General features: G+C 59.1%; 1 protein-coding gene across 2 annotated transcripts in view; it reads right to left on the reverse strand.

The window, feature by feature from the left end:
* SMARCD3 (SWI/SNF related, matrix associated, actin dependent regulator of chromatin, subfamily d, member 3) overlaps nucleotides 1-23,901 on the reverse strand; it is a 36,571-nt gene that overhangs the window by 854 nt on the left and 11,816 nt on the right. The window contains exons 1-10 of one of the 2 annotated variants that reach the window (XM_062192874.1): nucleotides 8,485-8,742; nucleotides 5,549-5,760; nucleotides 3,826-3,868; nucleotides 2,578-2,700; nucleotides 2,340-2,462; nucleotides 2,021-2,116; nucleotides 1,777-1,878; nucleotides 1,401-1,562; nucleotides 414-511; nucleotides 102-237 (exon numbers count right to left, since the gene is read on the reverse strand). In XM_062192874.1, coding sequence (XP_062048858.1) covers nucleotides 102-237; nucleotides 414-511; nucleotides 1,401-1,562; nucleotides 1,777-1,878; nucleotides 2,021-2,116; nucleotides 2,340-2,462; nucleotides 2,578-2,700; nucleotides 3,826-3,868; nucleotides 5,549-5,760; nucleotides 8,485-8,562 — 1,173 coding nt within the window. In that variant the 5' untranslated portion in view covers nucleotides 8,563-8,742. Of the gene's footprint in view, nucleotides 1-101; nucleotides 238-413; nucleotides 512-1,400; nucleotides 1,563-1,776; nucleotides 1,879-2,020; nucleotides 2,117-2,339; nucleotides 2,463-2,577; nucleotides 2,701-3,825; nucleotides 3,869-5,548; nucleotides 5,761-8,484; nucleotides 8,743-23,901 lie in introns of those variants that run through there. The other variant, XM_062192875.1, reaches the window with a different exon arrangement.

The following is a 23,901-nucleotide window of genomic DNA, read 5'->3' on the forward strand; positions in this document are numbered from 1 at the left end:
TGGCACGGAGTTGCCCTCCAAGCAGCCTGGAAGGGCTGGGCGTCCCCGTATCTCCCCACTCTGGGTTAGTGTCCCACTCCAGCGCTGGGCTCGGGCCCCACCTTACTGTCCAGAGCACTGATCTCCTGCTGGTTGGCCGTGGACAGGAGGAAGCTGCTCATCTGCCCCTTCAGCGGCTCCTCCACCTCCACATCAATGTCGTAGCATGCCGTCTTCTTCTGGTCCGATGGGTCCACACTGCCAGAGAAGTCATAGCCCTTGGTGTCCGTGGTGCCCCCGCAGAGACCAAGGGCCCCAGGGGTGGGGCAGGTGCAACAGAGGGTGGGGAGCCGGGAACGGGAGGCGAGGCAGGGGTAGGGAAGGCAGGAAGGCGCTAACTTCCTGGCCTGAGAAGCAAGCTGGGGCCACCTCACCTGATGACGTGGTTGATGACGATCGGGTCAGGGGGCAGTAGCAGGGCTGTGAGGCGCTGGGGAATCTCGGAAAACTTGAGCCGGGGACAGTCAAAAATCTGAAGCAGGACAGTGGGGGGTGGGAGAGAGATCATTCTGCGCTCCAAGACATGGCAGCTACAGGTTGAGGTCCTGGCGCTCAGAGAGGCCTCAGGAAGCCGAGAGAAGTTTGATGCCTTCGTGCCCAGGGGGCGTGAGATTGAGGTGGGCTGTGCCACCATGGCTGAGCAAAGGGGCGTCTGTGTTGGGCCTTGGGTCTGCCTGCTTAGCTATCAGTCCTGCTCCCACCACTTACTGTTGAGAAAGTTCCTCCACACCTCAGGCCGCAGTGTCTTCATCCGTGGAAGGGGGTAACAGACTCCCTGCCTCCCAAGGTTGTGATGAGAATTATGAACACTCACAAAGCACACGACACCACCCGGCACACGGTAAGCACTCAATAAACATCCGCTGCTACTTCCGCTCCTCGGGCGCATCTGCTGTGTTTATTTGTAAGTGCACTCATAGTAACACTCCCCACTTAGGTAAACCCTGCCAGTCACTTTGACAGCGATTTGACTGTCCTAAAAGCCCCATATTCGATGGAACCGGTATGACTGTCCAACTTCAGGGAGAAGGAACGAGACTCCAAATAGCTCAGTAACTTACCCACAGCCAAGTGCTATGACTAGAACCTGGGATCCTAACTCCAAGTTCCTGAAAGCTGTTGGTCTTGTAGGATTCCACATCTTCCTACCTCGAGGAGACTAACACGGACTGGCTGCGGCACAAAGCCAGTCCGTGGAAGAACCTGGGCCAGAACCCTGGTCTCTTGGCTCCAAGACCATGGACCGTCTCTGATACTCTGAGTCTAGCAGGGAGGGTGGGTGTTACCTTATAGCGCAGTCCCCCCCTCTGCTGGAGAACTCTGCCTGCTCCCCAGACCCCTGGGTTCAGGAGGGAGGTTACCTGCTGGAAATACTTGTCCCCGTTGATGTATTCCTTGTCGTGGGAGTCCTGCAGCCTGTTGGTCTTCACATACTGCCACAGGGCCTGGACGATGGCTGAGCGGCTCTGTGTGTGCAGCCCCAGCAGCCGGGCCAGGCGGGGGTCCAGTTTGAACTGGGGAGGCTGGGGAAGGGTGACCGTGCAAAGCAGATTAAAAGGGGGTGAGAAACAGGAAGAGCTCAGAGCCAGGTACGCTGGGACTGGGGGGATGGGGCACGGTGCCTGGGGGCCTTGGAAGCACACTGTGAGAGAGGAGAGGGTGGGGAGAAGAATGGGGTCTCAGGCCTGCCCCCGCGGGTTTCCTGTGGCACCTGCAGGGTGGGGAGCGGGCACCGACCTGGTAGTCCAGCATGAGGAGCAGGGTGCAGCGCACACTCAGGTCCCCTGGCCTCTTCACCTGGAACCCGTCTGTCTCCTGAGTTGTGGGTGTCCGATGCCACTGTCCAGGGGGGAAGGGCTGGTCACCTGCAGGCCCATCTGGATGGGTAAGGCCTAGGGTTCCAGGGTGGGCCCTGACCCAGCTCTGTGCACGTCCTGCAGGCACTTGGGTGATTCGAGGGCAGAAGGGAGCTCTGTCTTACCTCTACCAGATGGTTGTCGGGACCATAAAGGTCTTTGTCCAACTCAATGACCAAACTCTTGAAGAAGGAAGAGAACTTCCGCTTCTGTTTGCTGGGCTGTGGGAAAGGCACGGGGACCGTTCTGGGGCAGAATGAGGCTGAGCTGACAGTGAGCACACAGCACAGCGAGGGGCAGCCCTCTGCACCCAGGATGTCTCTCTAGGCCCGCCCACCCCTGCCGGGGCTGAGTCCCAAACCATCAGTGCAAACATCTACAGCAGTCCTCGGCTCAGCCCGTACCCACCCCAGGACACCTGGAGAGACCTGGGCCAGGACGTACATCATCCAGGAGCTTCCCCTCTACCCGTAGCTCCCAGGAGGCAATGCTGCCGTCAGAATCCTCCGCATCAGGCTTTGCAGGGTTAAACGTGTTGGAGATATAGAGGCGCAGCTTCCGCTTTTGCTGTGGAAACAGAGTGTAGTGCCAAGTGGAGGCTACGTGCCCCAGCCCTGAGGCTGCCCTGCTGCCCCATCCTGGCGCAGTGCTTGGAGCCCTCCTACCCCCCAAACTAAGGCACCTTCATGGGCCTCTTCAGAGCCTCTTGGATGTCCACCCGCTTCCGCATGATGGTTTGATCCAGTTTCCTCTCGAACGCTAGGAGGTCCATGTAAGCCTGGGACTCGGGGACCAGCTCCCGAATCTGGAAGAGGAAGAAAAGACAGGGATCAGGGGCTCGGCCAATCTTGCACCGTGTGTTGTGTGATCCCAGGGTAACACATGGAGGGAAGTTGTCTGGTTTCAGGACATGGACTTTGGAGAGTGCAAATAAGACCTCTCCCCTAGGTTCCATTATCCCCAAGCAGGGGCCTTGATAGGTGGGATAGAAAAATGCCCCAGGGGCCAGTGCTGTGGTGTAGTGAGTTAAAGCCCTGGCCTACAGTGCCAACATCCCATATGGGTGCTGGTTCAAGTCCCGGCTGCTCCACTTCCGACTCAGCTTTCTTCTATGGCCTGGGAAAGCAGTAGAAGATGGCCCAAGTCCTTGGGCCTCTGCACCTGTGGGAGAGACCTGGAGGAAGCTCCTGGCTCCTGGCTTCGGATCAGCTCAACTCCGGCCACTGTGGCCATTTGGGGAGTGAATCAGCAGATGGGAAAACCTCTCTCTCTCTCTCTCTCTCTCTCTCTCTCTGTCAAATAAATAAAATACACCTTAAAAAAAAAAAAGAAAAAGAAAAATGCCTCACCCCCCTAGTGAGACCCAGGTATGTCCCCCCTGGGGGGAGGGGGCTACTTGGAGCCCAGCAGGCATGAGCCCCTAATCTTTTCTCATCTTGTCCTTCCACTAGGCATTCGCTTCCATTGGGAGACAGCTGGGGGACACTGTTGCTTGCCCCCCCAACACGTGGTGTCTTAAGCAAGCTACCCCACACCCAGCTCAGCCAGGATCCCTTCTTCTGGTCACCTTTTTTTCCCTGCACTCCATCTGGTAGCCTCTGATCCCCCAGCTTCCGTCTCCTCTTTGTCACACGCCTTTCATGTCTTCCTACCAGTGGGTTTGAGCCCCCTGAACCTCAGACCCAGTGTTCTATACCCCCCCACACCCCAGGGCTTCATTCCTCCCCCTCTGCCCTACCTCCTCCCTCAGCACCCCCCCCCCCCAGCCTCACTTCTTAATGAGCTTTTGAAACAAAAAGTGAAAGTGACTGTGCCGCTGAGGCTCTGCTGCTGAAGGGGGAGGGGAGGCAGCACCGGATTGGGGGGGGAGAGGAGGGTGGAGCAGCCAAGGCTGGGGGCCAGGCTGGGGGCTGCTGTGAAAGGCACTCACCCTTTGAGGGAGGATTTTGTCAGCCATCTTCCTCCTTTTGGCACTGTACATTTTTTAAAGAAAAAAACAGGTTACCATGGTGACAGATCTGGGAGTAAGGAGGCCACCTGCTAAATTATCCCGACATCTCCGCCTGCCTGGCTGGGGTTCCCACAGCCGGCTTGTCTGCCCGCCCGAGGGCGGCAGCAGTGGTGTGTGGAGCTGGTGCTCTGGCCTCTCTTGGGAAGTGGGGTGATCCATGCTTTCTCTGGCCTGGGAGAGGTGGGGGTGGGGGCAGGGAAGGTGCTGCCCGAACATGGGAGCAGCAGAAATGTTCAAGAAAACCTGGGCAGCAGGGAGGGAAACTGGATTTGGAGGACCTTGGCTTTCTGCAAAGCAGGGTGTGCATGTCCAGGGTGGCCTGAGCTCAGAGGGACGGGGAGAGGTGGACCCCTACCTCTGGAACTGGGGACTTGTGTCCCTGTCACCTTGGGCTTGGAAGGGGGCACTGATGGGCAGGAGGTGGCTCGGGCCCTTGGCCCACCTGCCACCAGGGCAAAGGACACACCACACTCACTAGGGACCCACAGAGTGTGCAGTTCTGTGGGGGCATGACTTCAACCTGGGGTCATACCAACTGGTCCTCTGTGGACAGGTAGCACTGGGGTCTGCACTCTCCTGCACCTGCCCAGCTGCTTCTGACTCCCAAAAGCGCACCCCCAGAAAACCTTGGCGGGTCAGGAGATTCAAATGCAGCCAAGAGAATGGCTCTATGCTGCCCCCACGTGGTGATCTCAACCACTGCCCCCTTCCTATCCAGAAAGCCATTAGGCAAGGGACTTTCATTAAAGGTCTCATCTGTTGTAAACAAATGATCTATGTGAAACTCCCCATTTAGAAAAGATAAATCATGGAATTATTATCTAGTGTACAACAAGGTAATTCAATCTGCAGGAGAATTCGTGAGATTCCCATAAACGGTGAATTCTCCTTGATGTATAAATAATATTTAATAATGAGGAAAAATTGACATTACACCTTTTATAGAAACCCATCTGTCGTGCAAAAGGAAGCATGTGCATTTGGCTAAATACTGAAACCTAGAGGGGTATCAGTCTTGCCAGGAGCCAGCAGGAACTTTTGGGGTGCTACCAGCTGCCCAGACAAGCAGGTGTGCTGGCCCTGGTGGCTTGGGGCAGACCCGGTCCAGAAAACAGAACGGCAACTCTTCAGTCTTTTTGGATGTCTAAAAATTACCTGGGACGAGCCGCCCCCAGAGCAGCTCCCCAGGCCCCACCCCCCACGGCTAGGGATTCCGACTGAGATCTGGAGCGCTTCGAGCCAGCCAGCCAGGGGACTGCTGGAAGGTGCCCCCCGGGGGAACTACACTGTGGGAAGCATGGCTCTAAGGCTCTGCCCGCAGCCCTACTGTCAGCCCCGCCCTACCCCGCCAGACCGGAGCATCACCCGGAGCCTAAGGGGTGGAGAGGCGCACTGAGCAGGAGACACGAAGGGCGCGGGGCGCGTGCAGGGCAGGGCCACTGGCTGCCGATGGCCGCAGCCAGTCTGACCGTGGGCACACAAAAGAACCAGACCAGTGTCCCCAGCTCCTCGGAGGAGGAGGACTTGCTCCCTGCTTAGCGTTTTTCCTCGCCTCTTCCAATCCCCGCCACTCTCCCACCTGGTTCCCGCGGGTCCTGACCGCCCCCTTGCACGCCCCCTTCGCGCCCCCCCCCCCACTCACCTGCGACTCCGCGCGGGGGCGGTGGGCACCGGTTGGCCTTGGCTCTGGGCCTGGCTCTGCCCGGGCGGGGGCGCTGCTCGCTTGCGGGCGGGCTCCATGCCCGCGGGGGCCAGGCCGGGTCGCACGGCGGGGCTGCCCATGTACGGTGAGCCCGGGGGGCCCATGGGCGCCCCCTGGTGGGGCATCCGGGCTCCAGACGGCATCCCGGGACGCTGGGGGTGGGGCGGGGGTGAAGCAGAAACCGGCACCCGCGGGTCAGACCAGGGCCTCTGGCTCCAGGCGCAGCGAGTCGGCGTCTCCCTTCCCCCCCACCCCAAAACCCCCGGCTGGTGACCCTGAGCGCCGAGCGCTGGGCGGGAGGGGCAGAGGCACCGGATCGGTGGGGCTTCGGCGGAGGGGGCTTGGCGTGTCGCTGCAGGAAGCTAACTGAAGCCAGGCAATTGCCCAGGGCATTGCCGAGCCTGGAGCTGAGGAAGGTACCGCAAAAACGCACAGTAACTGGCAATGGCGCCTTTCCACCTTCCAAAGGAGGTTCACACCCTCACGCGCCTCTGCCAGACTCCGTGAGCGGGTCCTCTCATTCCCACTTGACAGACGAGGCAACTGTGGCTCAAGGACAACGGCGACCTCGCCAAGGTCACGTTGCTCATCTTGGCTAGCACAACACCTGAAGGGCTGCCGGTTCCTGAGGGCCACAGCGTTTTGCTGTTTGCGGCTTCGTTGAAGTTAGGGGCTGAGCTCCCTGCTCTGACTTTCCTTACGGCTCCCTCCCTCCCGGTCGGTCTCCACTCCTCCAGCTGTTCTGCCTCCCACCAGCTCCTCCTCAGCTGCCCCCTCCTCTCTCCACGCCCTGCTTTTGGACCTCTCCGTCCGGAACTCCATCCCCTCCAGCTGACTCCACACCCAGAGGCTTCAGCGACTAAGCTGGACCCCAAGATCTGCTCCCCGGGTGAAGGCTGGAGGCAGGGCAAGGGCAAAGGCACCTGAGGGGCTGACGTCACAGCCTGCCAGGATTCTGATTGGGAGGAGGGGGAGCTGGGCTGGAGGTGAGCTCCCAGGGGGCCTGGGCCAGGTCAAAGGAAGCAGCGTGTCCACACGCACCCATCAGCCATCAGCCATCAGCCATCAGCCATCAGCCATCAGCCATCAGCCAAGGCTCTCACACCCAGCAGGCTTCCTCCACTGCTCACCCCCACCCCAGTGAAGCCAGGTTTCAAAGAGGGTGGTGGAGAGGGAGATGAGGTGGGTCATGTGCCCCTAGGTGGTCGGATGGGGTGTAAATGAGATGCAAATGAATGAAGAGCTACTGCCACTTGTCCAGAGTCCAGGAGGGATATGAGGGTTTCAGGGGCTTGTGTAGCAGCAGGGGAGTGGGTGGGACGGGGACTGGGACAAAGCAGGGATCTTAGGGAGCAAGGGGCCCCTGTTGTCATTTATCCACTCCGTCACCTCACCCCAGGCCCAAGGAGACGCCCTGGTGCTGCCCCTGACTTTGCCCCTAAAGCCCTCCCACTCCCAGCCAGCAGCTGTCTCTGCCCATCTTTCCAGCAGTGAAACCTGCCCGACCACGTGTCTGCCTCCCCCCACCCCACCTGACCCTGTCACTCATGCTTCCAGGGTGGCAACCCAGAATGGAGCTAGCTGGTGACCATTCTCCGCCAGCCTAGATGGGGCGCCGGGCCACCTAAGAACTGAAGCATTAAGTTGGCCATATATATATATATATATATATAGAGAGAGAGAGAGAGAGAGAGAGAGGAGTCCCAAGTTGAGCCTCTCTCCCTGCTAGATGGTCCTTTTCAAAGGAACTTCCCACAGCAGCAAGGCTAGGACTGGTGATGCAGCTGGTAGACACGCAGGCCCTGGAGAGTTGACCCCAGAGATACCCAGCCCTGGAGGCCAGGCTGACCCAGGAACCCCCTTGGCTTTATCAGCTGGGCTCCCTCTCTATCAAGGCCAGGGACACTGCCTGCTCTGCTGGGAGGCTTCCAGGGCCCCCAGGGAGCTGTGCCAACCACCAGCACCACCCCCACAAGAGGCCAAGATTCAGGGACTCTGGCCTCCCTCACCAAGAAGGTGCCCTCCTGGGGGGTCGCGGCCAAATGTGGCCGCAGTGAACCAGACGGCGTCTCCTCTCGCTTCTCCACACCCAGCCTGGCCCCCGACCCACCCAGCTCAGGCCTCCTCCGTGCCCCGCCTCGGGTTGCTGAGGCTGCCTGGGGCTTCCCACGTGCCTCTGGTGCTGCCCTGTCCCTGGGATCCCTAGGCCTCACGTTCGACTCTGGCCCTTTCTTCACACCTTCGAGATGTGAAGGACGGGCGTCTGCCAAGGGGACCCTCAGACTCCTTCCACCTGGAGTCTGTCCCTAGAGGGAGCCTCTCCCTGACCCTGATGACAGGGGCTACGCCGAAAATGCCCCAGTGCCCTCCTGCCAGGATATAGAGGTTGCTCAGCCAGAGGGCTTTCGCGCCCACAGTGCCTCCAGGGTCACCTGCTCCACGCTCTGGAAACAGAGTGACACCGTCCCAACGGATGTGAACAGACAACCCAGCTTGGCTGCGCCGTGTCCCCGTCCCCCGCCCCCACCCCGGGGGAAGGGGTAACACCTGGGCCCGCCGGGGAGCCCAGACAACATGTCGGCCACAGAAGGGGACCCCCACCTGGGCGGGGGGAGTCCCCCAGTCCCACGCCCGCCCCTGACAAGAGCCCGCGCAGTCGCCTGCCTTCCCCGCCGCGCGCGCCCATCCCCGGCCCGCCGCCTGACGACGTGTTGGCACGCCAGGGCGCCGGCACGGTCCCGGGGCTGGGCTGTGGCCGCGGCGCCCCCGCCAGAGGGGTGGGCGCGCGGGAGCGCCCTCCCGGCCCCTCCCGGCCATCCCTCCATTCAGCCCGAGCCAGCTCGCTCACCCTCCCCCGCTAACTTTCCCCCACTCACCACCCCATGGACCAGAAACTCAAAAAGTTTGCTTTTCGTGGCTTTGCGCGCCCCTCCGGCAACTTCGTCCGCGGCCATCGGGGTGGGCTCAGCGGCGCCTCTCACTCTCTCTCTCTCTTCCTCTTTCTTTCCCTTTTCTGCCTTTTTTTTCCTCCAACTCTCCCCTCTGAGTCCTGCTGGGCTCTCTCACACTTCTACTCGAGCGGAGTGGGGAGGGGGCCCCTTCAGGGCTGCCCTGACGGCCCACGGCCCACGCCGCCGCCGCCGCCGCCCGCCCGCCGCCGCTGCCGCCGCCGCCGCCGCGGCTGCCGCATTCCTGCACTGATAAGACAGAAATAGTCCGGCGGCCCGGGGTCTGCCTGTTGACTCGGCGGGGACGGGGACGCCGGCCTTTGCAGCCCGCGCTGTCCAAACAGCGCAGATAAGCGGCGAGGTGCGCGGCGAGCCCGGCCCCGCCTGGGCGCAGGGCAGCGGCGCTTGCAGCCCGGAGCCGCCCGAGGGCCGCGCGGGGAGCTGGCGGGGGCTCGCCGGCCACCCGGGCTCCCGCCACAAATAGCTGCTCGGTTAGGGAATTCGCCGGCAGGGCCAGGCAGGGAACAGTCAGTTCCAACTTTCTTCCCTCCCCGAGAGGCTCCGGCTGCATTGCTGAGGCCCTCTCCCCAGAGACCTGGCAGGCCAAGTAGGGAAACATTCGCGGGCAGGAATCCGGGGGGGAGCCGAGGCCGGCCGCGCCGGGTGTGCCGGGGAGGAGGCGCCCCCTGCGCGCACGGCTGTGTGTGTGTGTGTGTGTGTGTGTGGTGCCCTTGTCTGGCGGCCGGCGTCCGCACCCTGCGGCCCGGCGCGGCGGCTGCGGGTGTTGACGAGGGCGCACGGACGGACGCCTCGCCCCGGGGGCTTCGCTGCGCGGGAGCCGCCAGGCCTGCGCGCGTGCGTGGGGCCGGGACGCGGCCTGCGCCGCGCTCCGCTCCGCGCGAGGCTATTTCTGGGTATGTGGGTCTTTGTTTGCCTCTGTGTGAGAAAGTGAGGGCAGGAGGGCAAGTATTTCGGAAGGAGGGACGGGGACGGGGCTCAGGGAGCGCAGCGAGGGGGAAACGCGGGGCGAGGCGGCGCAGGGCCGGGCTGGGGGCTTCGGTGGGGGCGTCTGGGAAGCAGCAGACAAGCGGGGTTTGAGGGCCTAGGGGTGCGGACCCCGGAGGAGTCGGGCCCGCCTCAGCATCCCAGAGGAAGCCGGGGCGCAGGGTGGGGTGAGAGCGAGCCCCCGAAGGGGCGGTGTGCAGGGAGCTGGCAGTCCCTGGGGTGGAGGAGAGACAGGAAAGAGGAGGGGCGAATCCTGAGATCCCCAGACTGGGCGCCCTGGCCCCGCCCATGCCACCAAGGCCACGCCCCTATCTCCTCCTCCCGGAGGAGGGGCCCGTGGGCTTTGGGACAATAGAGGGTCAAGTTTAAGGGCCTGCTGGGGCCGCGGTGTCAACCCAGGTGAGGGCGGGGCAACGGGACACCTACTTGAAGTTGGGCCCTGAAGACCCAGCATTGCCCTGGGGGTCCTGGCCCTCCTGCCTTGGGGAGTTCAGGACAAAGAGGGCGGGACAGCTCTGCCCAGACTCTGCCTGCAGCCTGGTTTCCCTTGGGCCCCGACTGCATGCCGGGCTATGAGTGCCCATGTAGGTTCCCACTGTCTACTGAAAGGCAGACAGGGTCTCTGCTTCAGGCTCTACCCCCGGCCTGGTGGGGGGACCCAGAAATTCCCCCTTCCTACCAGGGCTTCACCCCAGGCCACTGCCCACCACCACCCACACACAGAGAGGAGCCCCAGCCATGGGGTAGCTTAGTGGTCAGCTACAGGCCATGAAGTGGCTGTTGGCAATGCATGGAGATTTGCTCCCATCAGCCCGCTAACCTCCATTCCCCCCACTCACCCCCACTTCTAAGCTCCTGTTCCTGCTCTTCTTTCTCCTGGAAGACCCCTCCCTTCTGCCTGTCCACACCCAACCCTTAAAGCACAGTTCAGGCCCCTCCTCCTCCAGGAAGCCTTCCCTGGCATCACCCGTGTGCACAGATCTTTCTCTTCTCCAAATGCCCATCGACGTCTACTCTGCCCCTTGGATTGACCCTGGACTGACGTCTGCCTGATAATGTGCCCTGTGCTTCTTTGTGTGTTAGGTTTGCTTTCCCCAACAGATTTTGGGCCCCCGGAGTCAGAGCCTCTGCAAGTCCCACTCTCCCCGCATGGCTGGGCACAGGCACTTGATGATACCAGATGCCTGAGGATGCTTGCAAAGCTCAATGGGCCATTCACCAGAAGGTGTGAATCATCACTGGCACCCCACCCACCCTGGCTGCTTCTAGAAGGGACACGGGAAACCAGAGGCCTTGGAGGTTCTGTGGCAAGACGGGCACACACCCCTAGGTTTTATGTAAAGCTCAATGTTGAGTTATTTTTGGGGGGGAGACAGCAGAGGAGGTGACAGGTACCCCACCCAGCCTGGACAGCTGGGCGGTTTAAGGGAAGAGCAGGAGGGAGAGTGGGAACTCCCAGCCTGCGTGAGGTGGCCCTGGAGCCGGCTGCCATATCAAACCAGAACATACAGGTGTCATCGTGTGTGTCCACACCCAAACAGAACAGGAATCATTCAAGCCCCCTCCCTTCCTCGGCCACCCCTCTGGGAGACACAGACAACGGACAGCTCAGGCATGCATGTCCCCCAACACACAGCAGTACCAGCCCCAGCGGGACAAGGACCACCGGGAACCGCACACACAGGCACCCCCTGGCCACATCCCATACACGGAGGCCAGGTTCACTAGGCGCCCGCCAGCAGCCACGTTTGCGTTTGCATGCGGCTTTTACAGGGGCACCGCTCGATATGCCGACAGCAGGAGCCTGCAGGTCACAAAGCTGGGGCGGCCCCAAGTGCGAGGCCCGAGCCAGGCTCCCTCCTCACAAAGGCTAGGATTCCCAACAGCTCTGCCCCAGAAGGGCGCGCGGCAGTGCCACGCCGCCGCCGCCGCCGGCTCCTCCCGGGTGGGAAGGCGGCCCAGGGATTGCAGGCTGCACTCTGGGCGGGCAAGGGCGGCCGCGCGGCGGCCTGGAGCCGGAGTCCCCCCTGCCGTCCCCCCATCGCTGCTTCCCTCGCAGAAGCACCACCAGCACCAAATGGCAAAGCGCCGCTCCCCGCGCAGGGAGCGATGCGCCGCGGCCTGCGGGACGGGCTCGGCCGCCGCGCCCCCCACCACCGCGCGCCGGGGCGAGCCGGCGGCGGCCGCGGAGCTGGGGGGTCCTGCCGGCCCGGCCCGCGCCGCCCCTCCCTCGGCCCGCGCCGGGTCCCCGGCCTGGGCATGCGCACTGCGGCCTCCCGCCCGGTGAAGGTCAGCCCAGGGCCCAGCTGCAGGACTCCACGGCGGCGGCCGGGGGAGGCGGAGGGATGCGGGGAAGAGACTTAACTCCTTCCCTCCGGGAAGATGGCCACCGAGGCCCGCACCCGAGCCCGGAGTCCCGCCCTGCCGCCTTCTGCGGAGGTCCCAGCTCGGGGACACAGCTCAGGGGGAGCAGGAGGAGGAGGGGGCGGGGGAGAATGGCTGGAAGGAGAAGGGAGCTGGCTACGGGAGAGGGAGGAAGGGAAGGGAGGAACAAAGGAAACTAGACCGGAGGGAGTAAGGCTGGCCTGGGAGAGGCTCTTTTCTCCCCGCACCCCCAGCAATGAGCATTCCCTAGGAATAAAATCACCCTTACAGACCCGGCCACTTGGAGGTCTCAGGCCCCCTGGTTTCTGTGCTTTGGCCCATCCCTAAACCCAACCCCCCACTTTCTCCTCTGGTCACTAAAGCCAAGGCAGGGCATGCCAGCGGGCCCAGCCCACCTGCTGGCCTGAAGCCCCAGGCCCCCCAGGGAACTCTGGCTAGCCCTTGGGGCCAGGTCCAGTGCCCAGACATAGGGAGAGGGGACCTTGTGCTCAGCCCTCAGCAGTGGACTGGAGGCTGGGAAGGCGTATCAGGCACAGCCCCGCCCCCCTCCTGGCTCCCCCCATGCCAGGCCAGAGCAGCTGTGTGCCACCGATCCTGCTACAATGTTTCTGTGCCTGGGACACCCTCCACGGACCTTAAGGGGGATGTCTCTGTGTGACTCTGCCTTTGTGTGTTAGCTTTGCAAGCACACACACACACACACACGGAGACAAATACCTGAGAAAGAAGCAACACACAAAGGGAAAGTAGGACACCAAAATAGTTGAGTGACCTTGGCCTAGTCACTTTCTCCCCTCCCTTCTTCAGGAGTAAAGGGAGGGGCTTAGGCCAGGGGATTCCTGGGCCCTTCCTGCTCTGAAACCAAGGATTCCATAAAGCAGAGATGGGGACCAAAGCAGACAAGTGGGGTCACACACAGAACACAGACCATCCCACCAGAGTCGCTGCTGCTGCCGCAGGGAGCAAAGGCTTCTCCCTCTATCAGCACCCCTTCTCCATGAAGTCCTCAGGGGCACCCCCAATGGCTCCCTCCCTCCTCTCCTCAGTGCCCCTGGCTGGGCGCTGCTCCTTGTCACACAGCCCGTCGCATCCTGCCAGGGGAGAAAGGCCTTACCTGGGGGTCCCCAGGGTCCTGCTTGGTAGGCAGGTGCATGATAAAGGTTAGCTGAATGAATAAATCCTCCTTTCTCTTTGCCTGCGTGGGATTCCTCAGTCTAATGGGATGCTCCCTGACACCCCTCCCACCCATACACACACACCACACACACAGACACACACACACACACACACACCGCACAATGAACTGCAAACATCGGGAGCTGAAGCTGCCGGTTGCCGGTGGGCTGAGAGCCGGCCTCTGGGGCTCCAAGCATCCCGCAGGCACAGGCGGAAGGCACACTCTGGATTTACAGCCGGTTTTCTCTCATCCCCTCACGGCTACCGTTAATGAGGTGGTCTCTTGTAGCAGGTCACGCCCAGCAGCTTGCGACACTACACAAAGACGGCCGCACAGCCTGGTCCCCATCACCAGAGGACCGGCTGTGTGGGAAGGCAGTGTTTATGGGGGATCCGGAGGGGCGCTCTGTGGGCTCCTTGGCACGGCTCCAGATGAGGGAGCTGTCTGGCATAGCCATCCTCACTCTGCCCAGCACCTCTGGATTCACACCTGGCTGTGGCTGAACCCCAGGACAACAGCAAGGGGGACATGTGCCCAGGGCTTCCAAGATGCCACATAGCAGCCAGTCTGGGAGCCTGGGCGCCCTCTCAGGTCCTGATGGGGCGGGGTGAGGGGTGAAGCCCACTCGTCCTGCAACACTCAGTCCCCGGCTGAAGTCCCCACTCCTGCTCTGCTCCCGCAGTGTCCCAAATGCTGCAGGCTCTAGGAGAGTCACCCAGTCTGGGTTCCAGAGCCTTCACTGTATTGGCTGCTGCGGATGGGGACCCAGATTCAGGAAGCCGCCTCATGACTTCCTGTGGCCTAGGGGTCAGCTCTTGCTTGTTGGTGTGGCCCTGGGAGTGCCACTTCCTCCTGGGGGGGACACGCTTGCCCTCATTTGTGAAACGAGGGGACACTGGGAAGACAGCGCACCATCCCCATTGCCGGGGCGTCCACCCTGGGCTCGGCTCTCCCTCCTGGGCTGGGCTGGGCAGGCCTTTGGCAGTACCTCTTCCAGCTGTCCATGCTGCTCCCTGCAGCTCCCAGGCCCCAGGCTGCCTCTTTCCAGAGTCCCAGCCCAGCCCCTCCAGTACTCTGTCCTACGCAGCTCAGAGTCAGGAAAGTCTTCCTGGGGGCCTCCTGTCCCGCTCCCCCCTCCCCCCTCCCAGGAAGCTTCTGGGGACTTGCGAGGCAGGAATAGGCCTCAGCTCTGGCCAGGTGGCCACAGGGATTTCTGCCAACCACTACATTCTGAAGTCTGGGACGCCACCTGAGCAAAGAAAACTGAATAGGGGGAAAAATGCATCTGCATTTCCTTAAGACCTTCGCAGGGGAAAGTAAACCCACTAGTGCTGGGCAGTGGAATGTATAAATAGAACACCACGGAGCCTGGCCTCCTGCATGTCTTCCACTCCTCCAGGAGGGACAAGGGCGAGCCCGCTCCAGGTCTGCGTGCACAGGCCCAAGACAGCCCTGGACCACTCTCCCCCAGCCCCCGCTTGCCCCTCACCACTCACCTGCCCGGGGCACCAAGTGTAATCCCTTGATGCCCCTCACCCCTGACCCAGCCTCCCTGCCTGCACGCTGAGCCCCGCGGGACCTATGCACCCCCTCCTCTGCTCCCCTCTCACCAGTCCCATGTGGTTTGTCACAGATGGAATTCTCCATTTGCCACCTCCCAGTGGCAACACAGGGTGTCCTGCTTTCCCAGAAGCCCCCACCCCCGCCCCAGGCAGTAGCTGTAATCTACCCAGAGTCCCCCTACCACTGGCCTCAGGGTGGGCAAGGACCCTCGTTGCTCCTCACTGCTGTTCCAGACTTTGCATCTCAACCCCATACAGAGAGCCTTTGTTTCCAGAAGATTCTGGCTCCTGGCTCATGCCGCTCTCCAGAGCACAACTCGTGTCCTACTTCTTGCCAATCTTTGGTACTGTGCACATACACAGTACCCCCAAGTTCCCTGGCTACTCCTTGTCTAGAGATTCTGCACCCCAGGGGTCCTCTCTTAGATAACTGTGGCCCCCTCCACCTTCAGTCCCCTGCACTCCACTCTCCTTTCTTCTCAGCTCACTGACCCCCAAATTCTGTGACCCCTATGGAACCACTGATCCATTTCTCTGATCTGCACCCCTCATCACAGCCACTCCTTCCTCTCTTACACAGAATCTTGTTCAATTACAGCAACATAACCTCACGTGCATCGGCACATGTTTAACTCAGTGGCTGGGTTTGCGTCCCAGCTCTGGCTCCTGACTCCAGTTTCCTGCTGATGCAGACCCTGGGAGGCAGCAGTGATGGCTCCTGTAACCAGGCTCCTGCCACCATGTGAGAGACCTGGATTCAGTTCTGGGCTCCCAGTTTCTATCTGGCTTAGCCCCCTGGCTGTTGTGAGCATTTGGGAAGCTAATCAGCAGACGAGCACTTGCTCTCTCCCTCAAATGTATATATATATATATATATATATTAAAAGAGTTGCATGCACTCCTCTCTGCACCTGTGCACCTGAATGTGGTGGGAGAAACACACACATGACCTGCTGGGCTCCTGGCTGATCAGGAGCAGCACCTGGCCTCACCTGGCCTCACCTGGCCTGGTGCTACGGGCAGTTCCACTCTTCCTGCAGCAAATTCACACCCAGTCCCCCTCCCTCAGGAATGTATCACATCTTCTCCCTCCTCCAGCCTGCTACACCTTCCCCCCACTCCCTGCTCCCAGCTGATGCTCTGTTTCCCACTTTACTGGGAAAATGGAAGCTTCTCAAAGAACAGCCAGAGACTCCTGCCACATCCTCCCACCTACCAGCGACTAGGGGGCCCGGCCAGACACGAGTTCCCTGTGCTCCGACAGATAGCCAGCCACGCCTTCCTGTGCCAGCTCCCTCTCTCTCACGCGCCCAAGGACATTGCTAGCGATTCCCACAGCCTCGTATCACCACCTTTCCCTCTCCACTGCTTTCTTCCCTGAGCACACACAAGGACTGTTCTTTTCCCCGTGTGACCCCTCTCGCACCCCCACCTCCCCTAGAGGCGACTGGTCAGCTGCAGCAGACTTCATTGGAACCGTCCATATTTTCTGGCTTCAATTCTCCCTGGATCCCACTGCAGACGCCCCTGTCAGGGTCACTAAGCTCAAACTTAGCATGTTCAAAATGAAACTCCTGCTCTTGCGCGGCAAACTGCCTAGCCACTGCCTTCTTTCTCCTTCCAGTTGCTCAGGACTGCAACCTTGGGGTCATCCTGGAATCCTTTCCTTCTCTCACACCCCACGTCCAATCTGAAAGCAAACCTTGTTGACTCTGGATCCAGAATCCAGCCACTTCTCACAGCTCCACTGCTGCCTCCCTAGGTCCAAACCACAGCTACTGAATAGCCTGCTTCCAGCTCCCTCCCCAGCCCCCACCACCAATGGTCTGTTGTCAACATGGTAACCAGAGTAATGGTTTTATTTTTTATTTATTTGAAAAGCAGAAGAGAGAGAGGAGAGAATATTCCATCTTCTGGCTTATCCCCCAAATGGCCCCAAAGGCTGGGGCTAGACCAGCGATAAGCCAGGAGGGTGGCAGGGACCCGAGCCTTTGGGCCATCTTCCATTGCCTTCCTAGGCACACCAGTAGGGAGATGGATTAGAAGCAGAGTAGCTTGGACTCAAACCGACCCTCCACTATGGAGTGCTAGCATCGCAAGGGGCTGCTATGCTGCAACTCTGGCCCCCAAGTAACCCATTAAAAAGGGAGTCAGACTATGCCATTTCTCTGCTTGAGACCTTCTCTGGCCTTGTAGGCCTATGGAACCTTCAGGTACTTGCCAGTCTCCCTCTCCCACTTGCTGTCCCCTCTGCCTGGTATGCTATTCCTCCAGTGGCTGCATGGCTGAGTCTTCACCTCCAAGTGTCCCCTCCTCAGCAAGGCACAATCTGTCCATCCTATTAAGAACTGCAGCACCGCCTCCATCCACACTCCTTAACTCTTCTAATCTGTTTGATTTTTTCCCCCAATGGCACTGTACCCCTTCCACTGTCCTATGCAACCTATTATGTTAGAGTTTAACTTCTCTTTTCCCCCATCAAAATGTAGGGACCTCAAAAGGCAGGGACCTTTATCTGCACAACGCACTGAAAATCCCCAAGTGTCTGGCCCACAGGAGAGAGTCCAATAAATCAAAGGTGCAGGGGAGGAGAGGCCACTGGGAGCCACTCAAGGCTTCCTGCATGCTTCCTCACGCAGGCTGAGCGTGTAGTCTGAGCATCATCTTACATTTGCATAGGACTTAAGTGCCCAAGCACTTTCACACACGTTAACCTGGCCAGTCCTTTACAGATGCCCTTTCAGGTGCATGGTGGGATTCCCATTCCAGAGAAAAGCAGGTTGGGGGCCGGCGCTGTGGCGTAGTGGGTGAAGCCTGTGGTGCCGGCATCCCATACAGGCAGCAGCTGGAGTCCTGGCTGCTCCACTTCTGATCCAGCTCCCTGCTAATGGGCCTGGGAAAGCAGTGGAAGATGGCCCAAGTGCTTGGGCCCCTGCACCCACATGGGAGACTTGAAAGAAGCTCCCGGCTCCTGGCTCCATACTGGCTCAGCTTTGGCCATTGCACCCATTTGGGGAATGAACCAGTGGATAGAAGCTCATTCTCTCTTTCTCTCCCTCCCTTTCTGGAACTCTGCCTTTCAAATCAATCAATCAATCTTTGACAAAAATAAATCAATAAAGACAAGCAGGATAAGACTCTGAGAAGCCAAGGGACTTGGCCAAAGTCACTGTACTATCATGGGGCGGGCAAACACTGCCAACCGGGTCTCCTGACCTCAAGGCCTCTGGTTTTCTGCTTTGTCCCCAGCTTCCTCTCCAGCATCTCCTTGCAGAGCCCTTGCCTGTTGGCCAGAGAGGCAGAACCATGAACACTGGTACCCTCCACCCTCCCCAAACATCTGCCCGTCTTAAAGGAGGAATCAGGATTGCCGCAGACTGGTACATTTAGGCTGAACTACCCTCATTACCTTTCGAAACACGCCCCCCACAATCTCACGCAGACTGTGTCAATGCAAATCCCAGAAAAGCGGCCACCAAGGTGTCTGAAATTCCAGTGCACTTGAGGAGGTGCCCTTGGTTCTTGTGCAAACATGACTTTGTAGCCAAAAAACCACATCCTAGTCAAACTTGGAACATTGCTCATCCTGGGGCTGCCCCGGCCTTACAGATGGACACGTGTGTGTGGCCATGTGACTCCTGTGGAAGCTCGCACACAGAATGCCCCCAACACCCTCCCTGTTGTACCTCAGCCCCTCCACCTCCTGTCCTGTAGGAGACTGTGGTCGCCCAGACACAGGCCAGGGGTGTCCTGGAACAGCCCTAGCCACCCTGCCCTGTGTCCTGAAGCCACTTGGTAGCCACAGGTTTAGGAAACTTGGAGGGTCCAACTTGATCCCCTAAAGGTTAGGAAAAGTGATGTGAACAGGCAACGGGCTGCAGCTATGCCAAATGGACCACCGCTTTCTTGAAGAATCAGGCAGAAGTAGGTGCGACCGAGGGGATATGGCCTCCGAGGCTGGTCCATCCCCAGGGATTTCACAGCCAGAGCCAGGCTTACACACAGCACAGCCTATAGGTCAGCATGTCAGTGCTTCACACTTGGGCTCAACAGCCTTAGCAGCAGCCGAGAAGCCTCTTGAAGATTCATCACAGGGAGGGAGGAGACAAGGGGGGCTCTTCCCACGGCCTGGAACGGCTCAGTGTAGCACCTGTGGTCTCCATGAACCTTGTAACAAAAGCTAGCAGCTGCATCGGGAGGATAACTAACAGGCAGGGAGCCCTCGCTCCCAGAACTGGGCTCTGGGAGTGGGGGGTGGGGTGGGAGGGTGGGAGGACGGGTGGGGTGGGGAGGCGGGGCAGGGCCTCAACAGCTGCTCACTGCTCTGGTTTTTCTGGGGTCCTGGTCTCCCCCCGCCACCGCCCCAGGCTCTCAACTCACGGCCCTAGGTGAAGTTCTGCAGGCTGCATGGTGTGATGGCCCTGAGCTTGGATCCTAGAATGGGGTTTCTCCATTTTGGCACTGTTGGCATGTGGGATAGGTGTCTATTGGCAGGACTGTCTTGCACACTGGGGGTGTTGGGAGCACCCCTGGCCTCTATCCAGTGTATCCTCCCAGCAGCACCCCCGTCTGCAAAGCAGGGGGCCCCGCATTGACAGACAGGTGGATGTGAGGATACATGGGGTCGAGGGGGGGCGGAATTCAGCACAGTGGCTGCCATGAATCACCCCTGGCGGCTGCTCTCATTAACTTCCTGGTGCTCCTATCTGCCTGGCCCCTGGTGCTGGATTCCCTGCACTGAGCTGGCCCCGGGGGCTGCTGGCTCCTGCTGCCTTGCCAGTCCGCGGTGGAACCAGGGAGTCCTCAGAGCCCTTTGTTAGCGGGGCCATTGATGCCATGAAGGGCGCAGGTAAGGGGCTCACCCCAGTTTTTAGTTGCCAGCCAGATGATTGATAATTCAGTGATGCATTATGGGAGCCCTAGGCTTCCCACAAACCACTCAGAGATGTCTCTGAGTAGAAGACAGCCAAGAACAGTGTGAGCATTGAGAAGCCTGTGACCCTGAAAAAGTGGGGGAGACCTGCAGGAGCAAATGGTCGGGGTGTGAGCCCAGGAAGAAGCTCCAAGGCCACTTGCCGGGCCTAGGAAAGCCGAGGTTTGGGAAGGGCTGAGAGAGGCTCCGGAGGCCAGGCTGGGTCTCCTCCCACACCTGCACTTCCCTCCCTGGCCATGAGATGCAGCCTCTGCCCCGGGGACCTCGTGGTCATGGAGAAAGCTAAGACCGATGGCTTTGTGCCAAGTGTGTGGAGGTGCAGTGAGCAGGGAAGAGGGCCCCCGACAGGGCTGGGCAGGGCTGCCCAGAAAGCTTTCTGAGAGCAGTAATACCCGAGCAGCACCCTGAGCCAGCAGCCGGGAAAGGCCTGGAAGGGGCGAGAGGCTCATGGGAGCACAGGGCATCTAGGGTTTGAGAAGCCTTTTGTCCCTTTGGGCACCCTGCAGGGGTCAGGGCAGAGCCTCCCTCCTAAGACCCATGCTTTATCCTGACAAGGGATGTATGAATGGCAGGACGGGCAGGACAGGTGCCCAGCACAGACGAATAGGCTAAAGCAGTCTAAGGGAAGCTGACTCACGTGGCCCCTCCTGCAGGCCACGCACCGTCTAACACCTTTACATCCATCCGTTCAGTTAATGCTCACAACCCCCTACCAGGTAAGTATGGCCATTAACTCACCTTGCAGGTGGCGATCTGACACCCAGAGAGACCAAATGACTGGCCCAAGGTCACACAGCCAGTAGGGGATGGAACTGGGATTCCCCACCACCACCAGCCCCCATGCCAGGTGGCTTGTCCCCAGCCCTGGTGCTGCAGGCAGATGTGAGGGGAGAAAGTGGGAATGTTCCAGACACCCCTGATTAACTGACTTTTTCTAACTAAAAAAAAAAGTCAAGGGGAGTTCTGTGGGTTTTTTTTTTTTTTTAATCAGGGCTGAGGCTATAACTTCCAGCCTGAGAGGCAGCTGGGGTGTGAGGCAGGACAGGAGACAGGCAGGATGTCCACTTGTCCATGCAAGCCCCACTTCTGCTGCCAAAGCGGCCTCCTCACCAGGTCTCAATCACGTCCCTAGAGCCCTGTCTTTGCTGCCTGGACCCTGCCTGGGGACTGAAAGCCCTGATCCTCCTCCATGCTCTGCTGTATCTCCACACCCACCAAGCTGGCTCCAGGGTCCTGCCATTGTTCACACTGTGTTGTTTTAACATTGTCCTCTCCCTTGGCCCTCATACAAGCATCTTCAATAAGCTCATGGAAGTGCATATTATGGAAAAAAATATGCAGGGATTTCAATTTTTTTTGCACCAAAACCTACTTATTTTTCAATTCCATTTTCCTACAGACCTTGGAAAGTGACGTCATATTCACTGCATAGGCAGCTCTCTGGATTCCACTTCTAAAAGATCTCTCAAACCCATTGGCTCCTCTGCATCTCCTCGGCCACCACCCTGGGCCTGGCCACCCCTTTGGAGGATCACTGGTCCCACTTCTTCCCCCTGTTTCTTTCCATCTTGCTTTCCACGCCGTAGCCAAAGTGGTCTTTGCAAAAACGATGCATCCTTGGTGCATCGTTGCTTAAGATCTGACAAGGGTTCCACACTAGAGTCCACAGTCCTTGCCAGAACCCACAGGGTGGAACCCACCCTATGGGTGCCATTAGCCCCACTGATCCCTCACTGGTCTTCCAACTCATCAAGTCCCTGCCCACTTCAGAACCTTTGCCCATGCCAGCCCCTGATCTGGAATGAACCATCAGCTCCTTGGGACCGAAGGCCAGGGTCCTGAAGACAGGATTTGGTCCGCGTTATGGTTTGGATACTAGTTTGGTTATCCCCTAAAGACCTATGTGTTAGGTCTTGATCCCTAGAGTCAGGTGTTAATGGATTAAGGATGGAACTCAATCCTGTTACGGTGTCTGAAGGCAGCAGATGATTAGACGCAGTGAATCATGGTGGCTTTATAAGGAAAGGGGGAGCGTGCTCCCTGTCTCACTCCCTGGCTCCTCCTCGCCCTCTCTACCACTGTTGGCCTCCACCCACATCAGGTGCCAGACTAATGGGGACCCCTGATCTTGGGCTGATCTTAAACAGTCACCTGCATCACTCGACCTGATGCAGGATAGGCTGTGGCTTGGCGGAGCCACTGGCTTTGGTAGCAGTGGTGAGAAGCCAACAGCTACAGCCATGTCCAAGGGTACATGGTGGACTCCATGGAGTTCTGGGAGCTCCAGGGAGATACACCCATGCCTCTGGCAGAGGTAGCAGGTAGCATCAGCAGCCAGGGCCCAGCAGCAGCAGCGGCAGTGGCGAAACTGGCTGCAGGGGCAGGACTGGGGCTAGTGAGACGGGGAGGCAAGCAAATGCCCAGGGTAACTGAGGGCACTGGAGGGCTGGAGGCCTCTCTTGGGCTCTGTGCATTCTCACAGGAGGAACACTGAACCAGGTGAGGAGCTGCCACTCCAGCGGCCCAGGAGCCCGGGATTCGGCCGTGGCAGGGGGTCAGCTTGCCCCTTGGGGTCTCGGTTCTTCCTGTGGTGGGCATGACTCAGGGATCTGAGCCCCAGGCACCTCCCTAAGATTCTGGCCACCCAGATCTCGTGTCCTCCCAGCCCCCAAGACACATCTGAAGGCAGCTGTCAGTCCTCCTGTTACAGGTGGGACTGGGTCTCCCCCAGGACCTCACAATGTGATCCTGCTGGGAATCAGGTCTTCTCCAGAGGTGGTCAGGGTCAAACGCGGTCTCCCCCTCAGAGTATCCTGTCTGCCTGAGCCACAGAGAGGAAGGCCCCACAGCCTGGTGCTTCCCTGGCACAACCCAGAGTGGAACCTGCTGGGGCTGCAGACCAAGTCTGAGTCTTCATCCACTACCGACGGACAGAAGGACAAAAGGACTAAGTCATGGGGCCCTCTCAGCCTCGCCTCTTCATCGTGAACATGTGCCTGTCTCACTGGGCCACGGCAAACAGCAAAATCGCCCTGAGATGCCATCTGCGAATGTTCAGCTGACGTCACAGGGGGCTAAGTCACCCAGCCTGCTTCGGGTGGGTATTGAGCTCACTGTCAACTTAAACTCATTTTTTTTTCCTGTTCTGATTGTGTCAAAACATGTCTCCTGTCTCATACTTACAAAGTTGCCTGTTCCCAATCAAGACCAGACACTGGAGCCGGCGCTGTGGCACAGGGGGTAAAGTCGCCGCCTGCAGTGCTGGCATCCCATATGGGAGCCAGTTCGAGTCCCAGCTGCTCCACTTCCAATCCAGCTCTCTGCTATGGCCTTGGAAAGCAGTAGAAGATGGCCCAAGTCCTTAGGCCCCTGCACTCACGTGGGAGACCCTGGCTCCTGGCTTCTGATTGGCACAGCTCTGGCCACTGCGACCAATTGGGGAGTGAACCAGCGGATAGAAGACCTCTCTCTTTCTCTCTGGTTCTCCTTCTCTCTCTATGTAACTCTGGATTTCAAATAAATAAATAATCTTTTTTTTTAAAAAAAGAGACCAAACACTTCGGTTATTACTGCTAATATTCACCTTGCAGGAATTATCCCAGTATTCCAGCTGACTGAGAGAGAGCATTCGAATCCCACTTCTGCGTTCCAATACATTTACCACCTTTTCTAGCTGTGCCCCATTCATAAATCCAGTGAGTGTGACTCTCAATCTTCATCCTAGTTTGTGCTGAGTGTATTGAAAAAGGACAGACAGGGGGCTGGCACGGTGGTGGGAATCCCACATCGGGGGATTGTTTGAGTCCCAGGAATTCTGCATCCAGACAAGCTCCCTACTAATGCACCTGGGAAGGCAGCAGATGGCCCAAGTGCTTGGGCCTCTGCCACACATGTGGGAGATTAGGATGGAGTTCCTGGCTCCTGGCTCATTCAGCCTACCCCAAACCTGGCCCAGACCTGGGGAGTGACCCAGCAGATGGAAGGTGTGTGTGTGTGTGTGTGTGTGTGTTTGTGTGACTCTGACTTCCAAATAAACAAATAAATCTTAAAAAAAAAAAGAAAAAGAAAAAGAAAAAAAGGCAGGCAGGTGGACAAAGGCCCTCTCCACAGTCATCTACACCCTTTGGCTTAGTCTTCAGTTCTTAGCAAGTCCGTCATACTTGATCATACTCGATCATTGCACCCAGCCAGCGGTGTGTGAGAGTTTCATGTCAGTAGCTTCCCAACAGCCACGCTTGGGGGTACTTATACCACGGGGATAGGCAAATGATACAAATCGGAGC

Source organism: Lepus europaeus, chromosome 5 (assembly GCF_033115175.1).
Source record: "Lepus europaeus isolate LE1 chromosome 5, mLepTim1.pri, whole genome shotgun sequence".
Taxonomy (NCBI): Eukaryota; Metazoa; Chordata; class Mammalia; order Lagomorpha; family Leporidae; genus Lepus; species Lepus europaeus.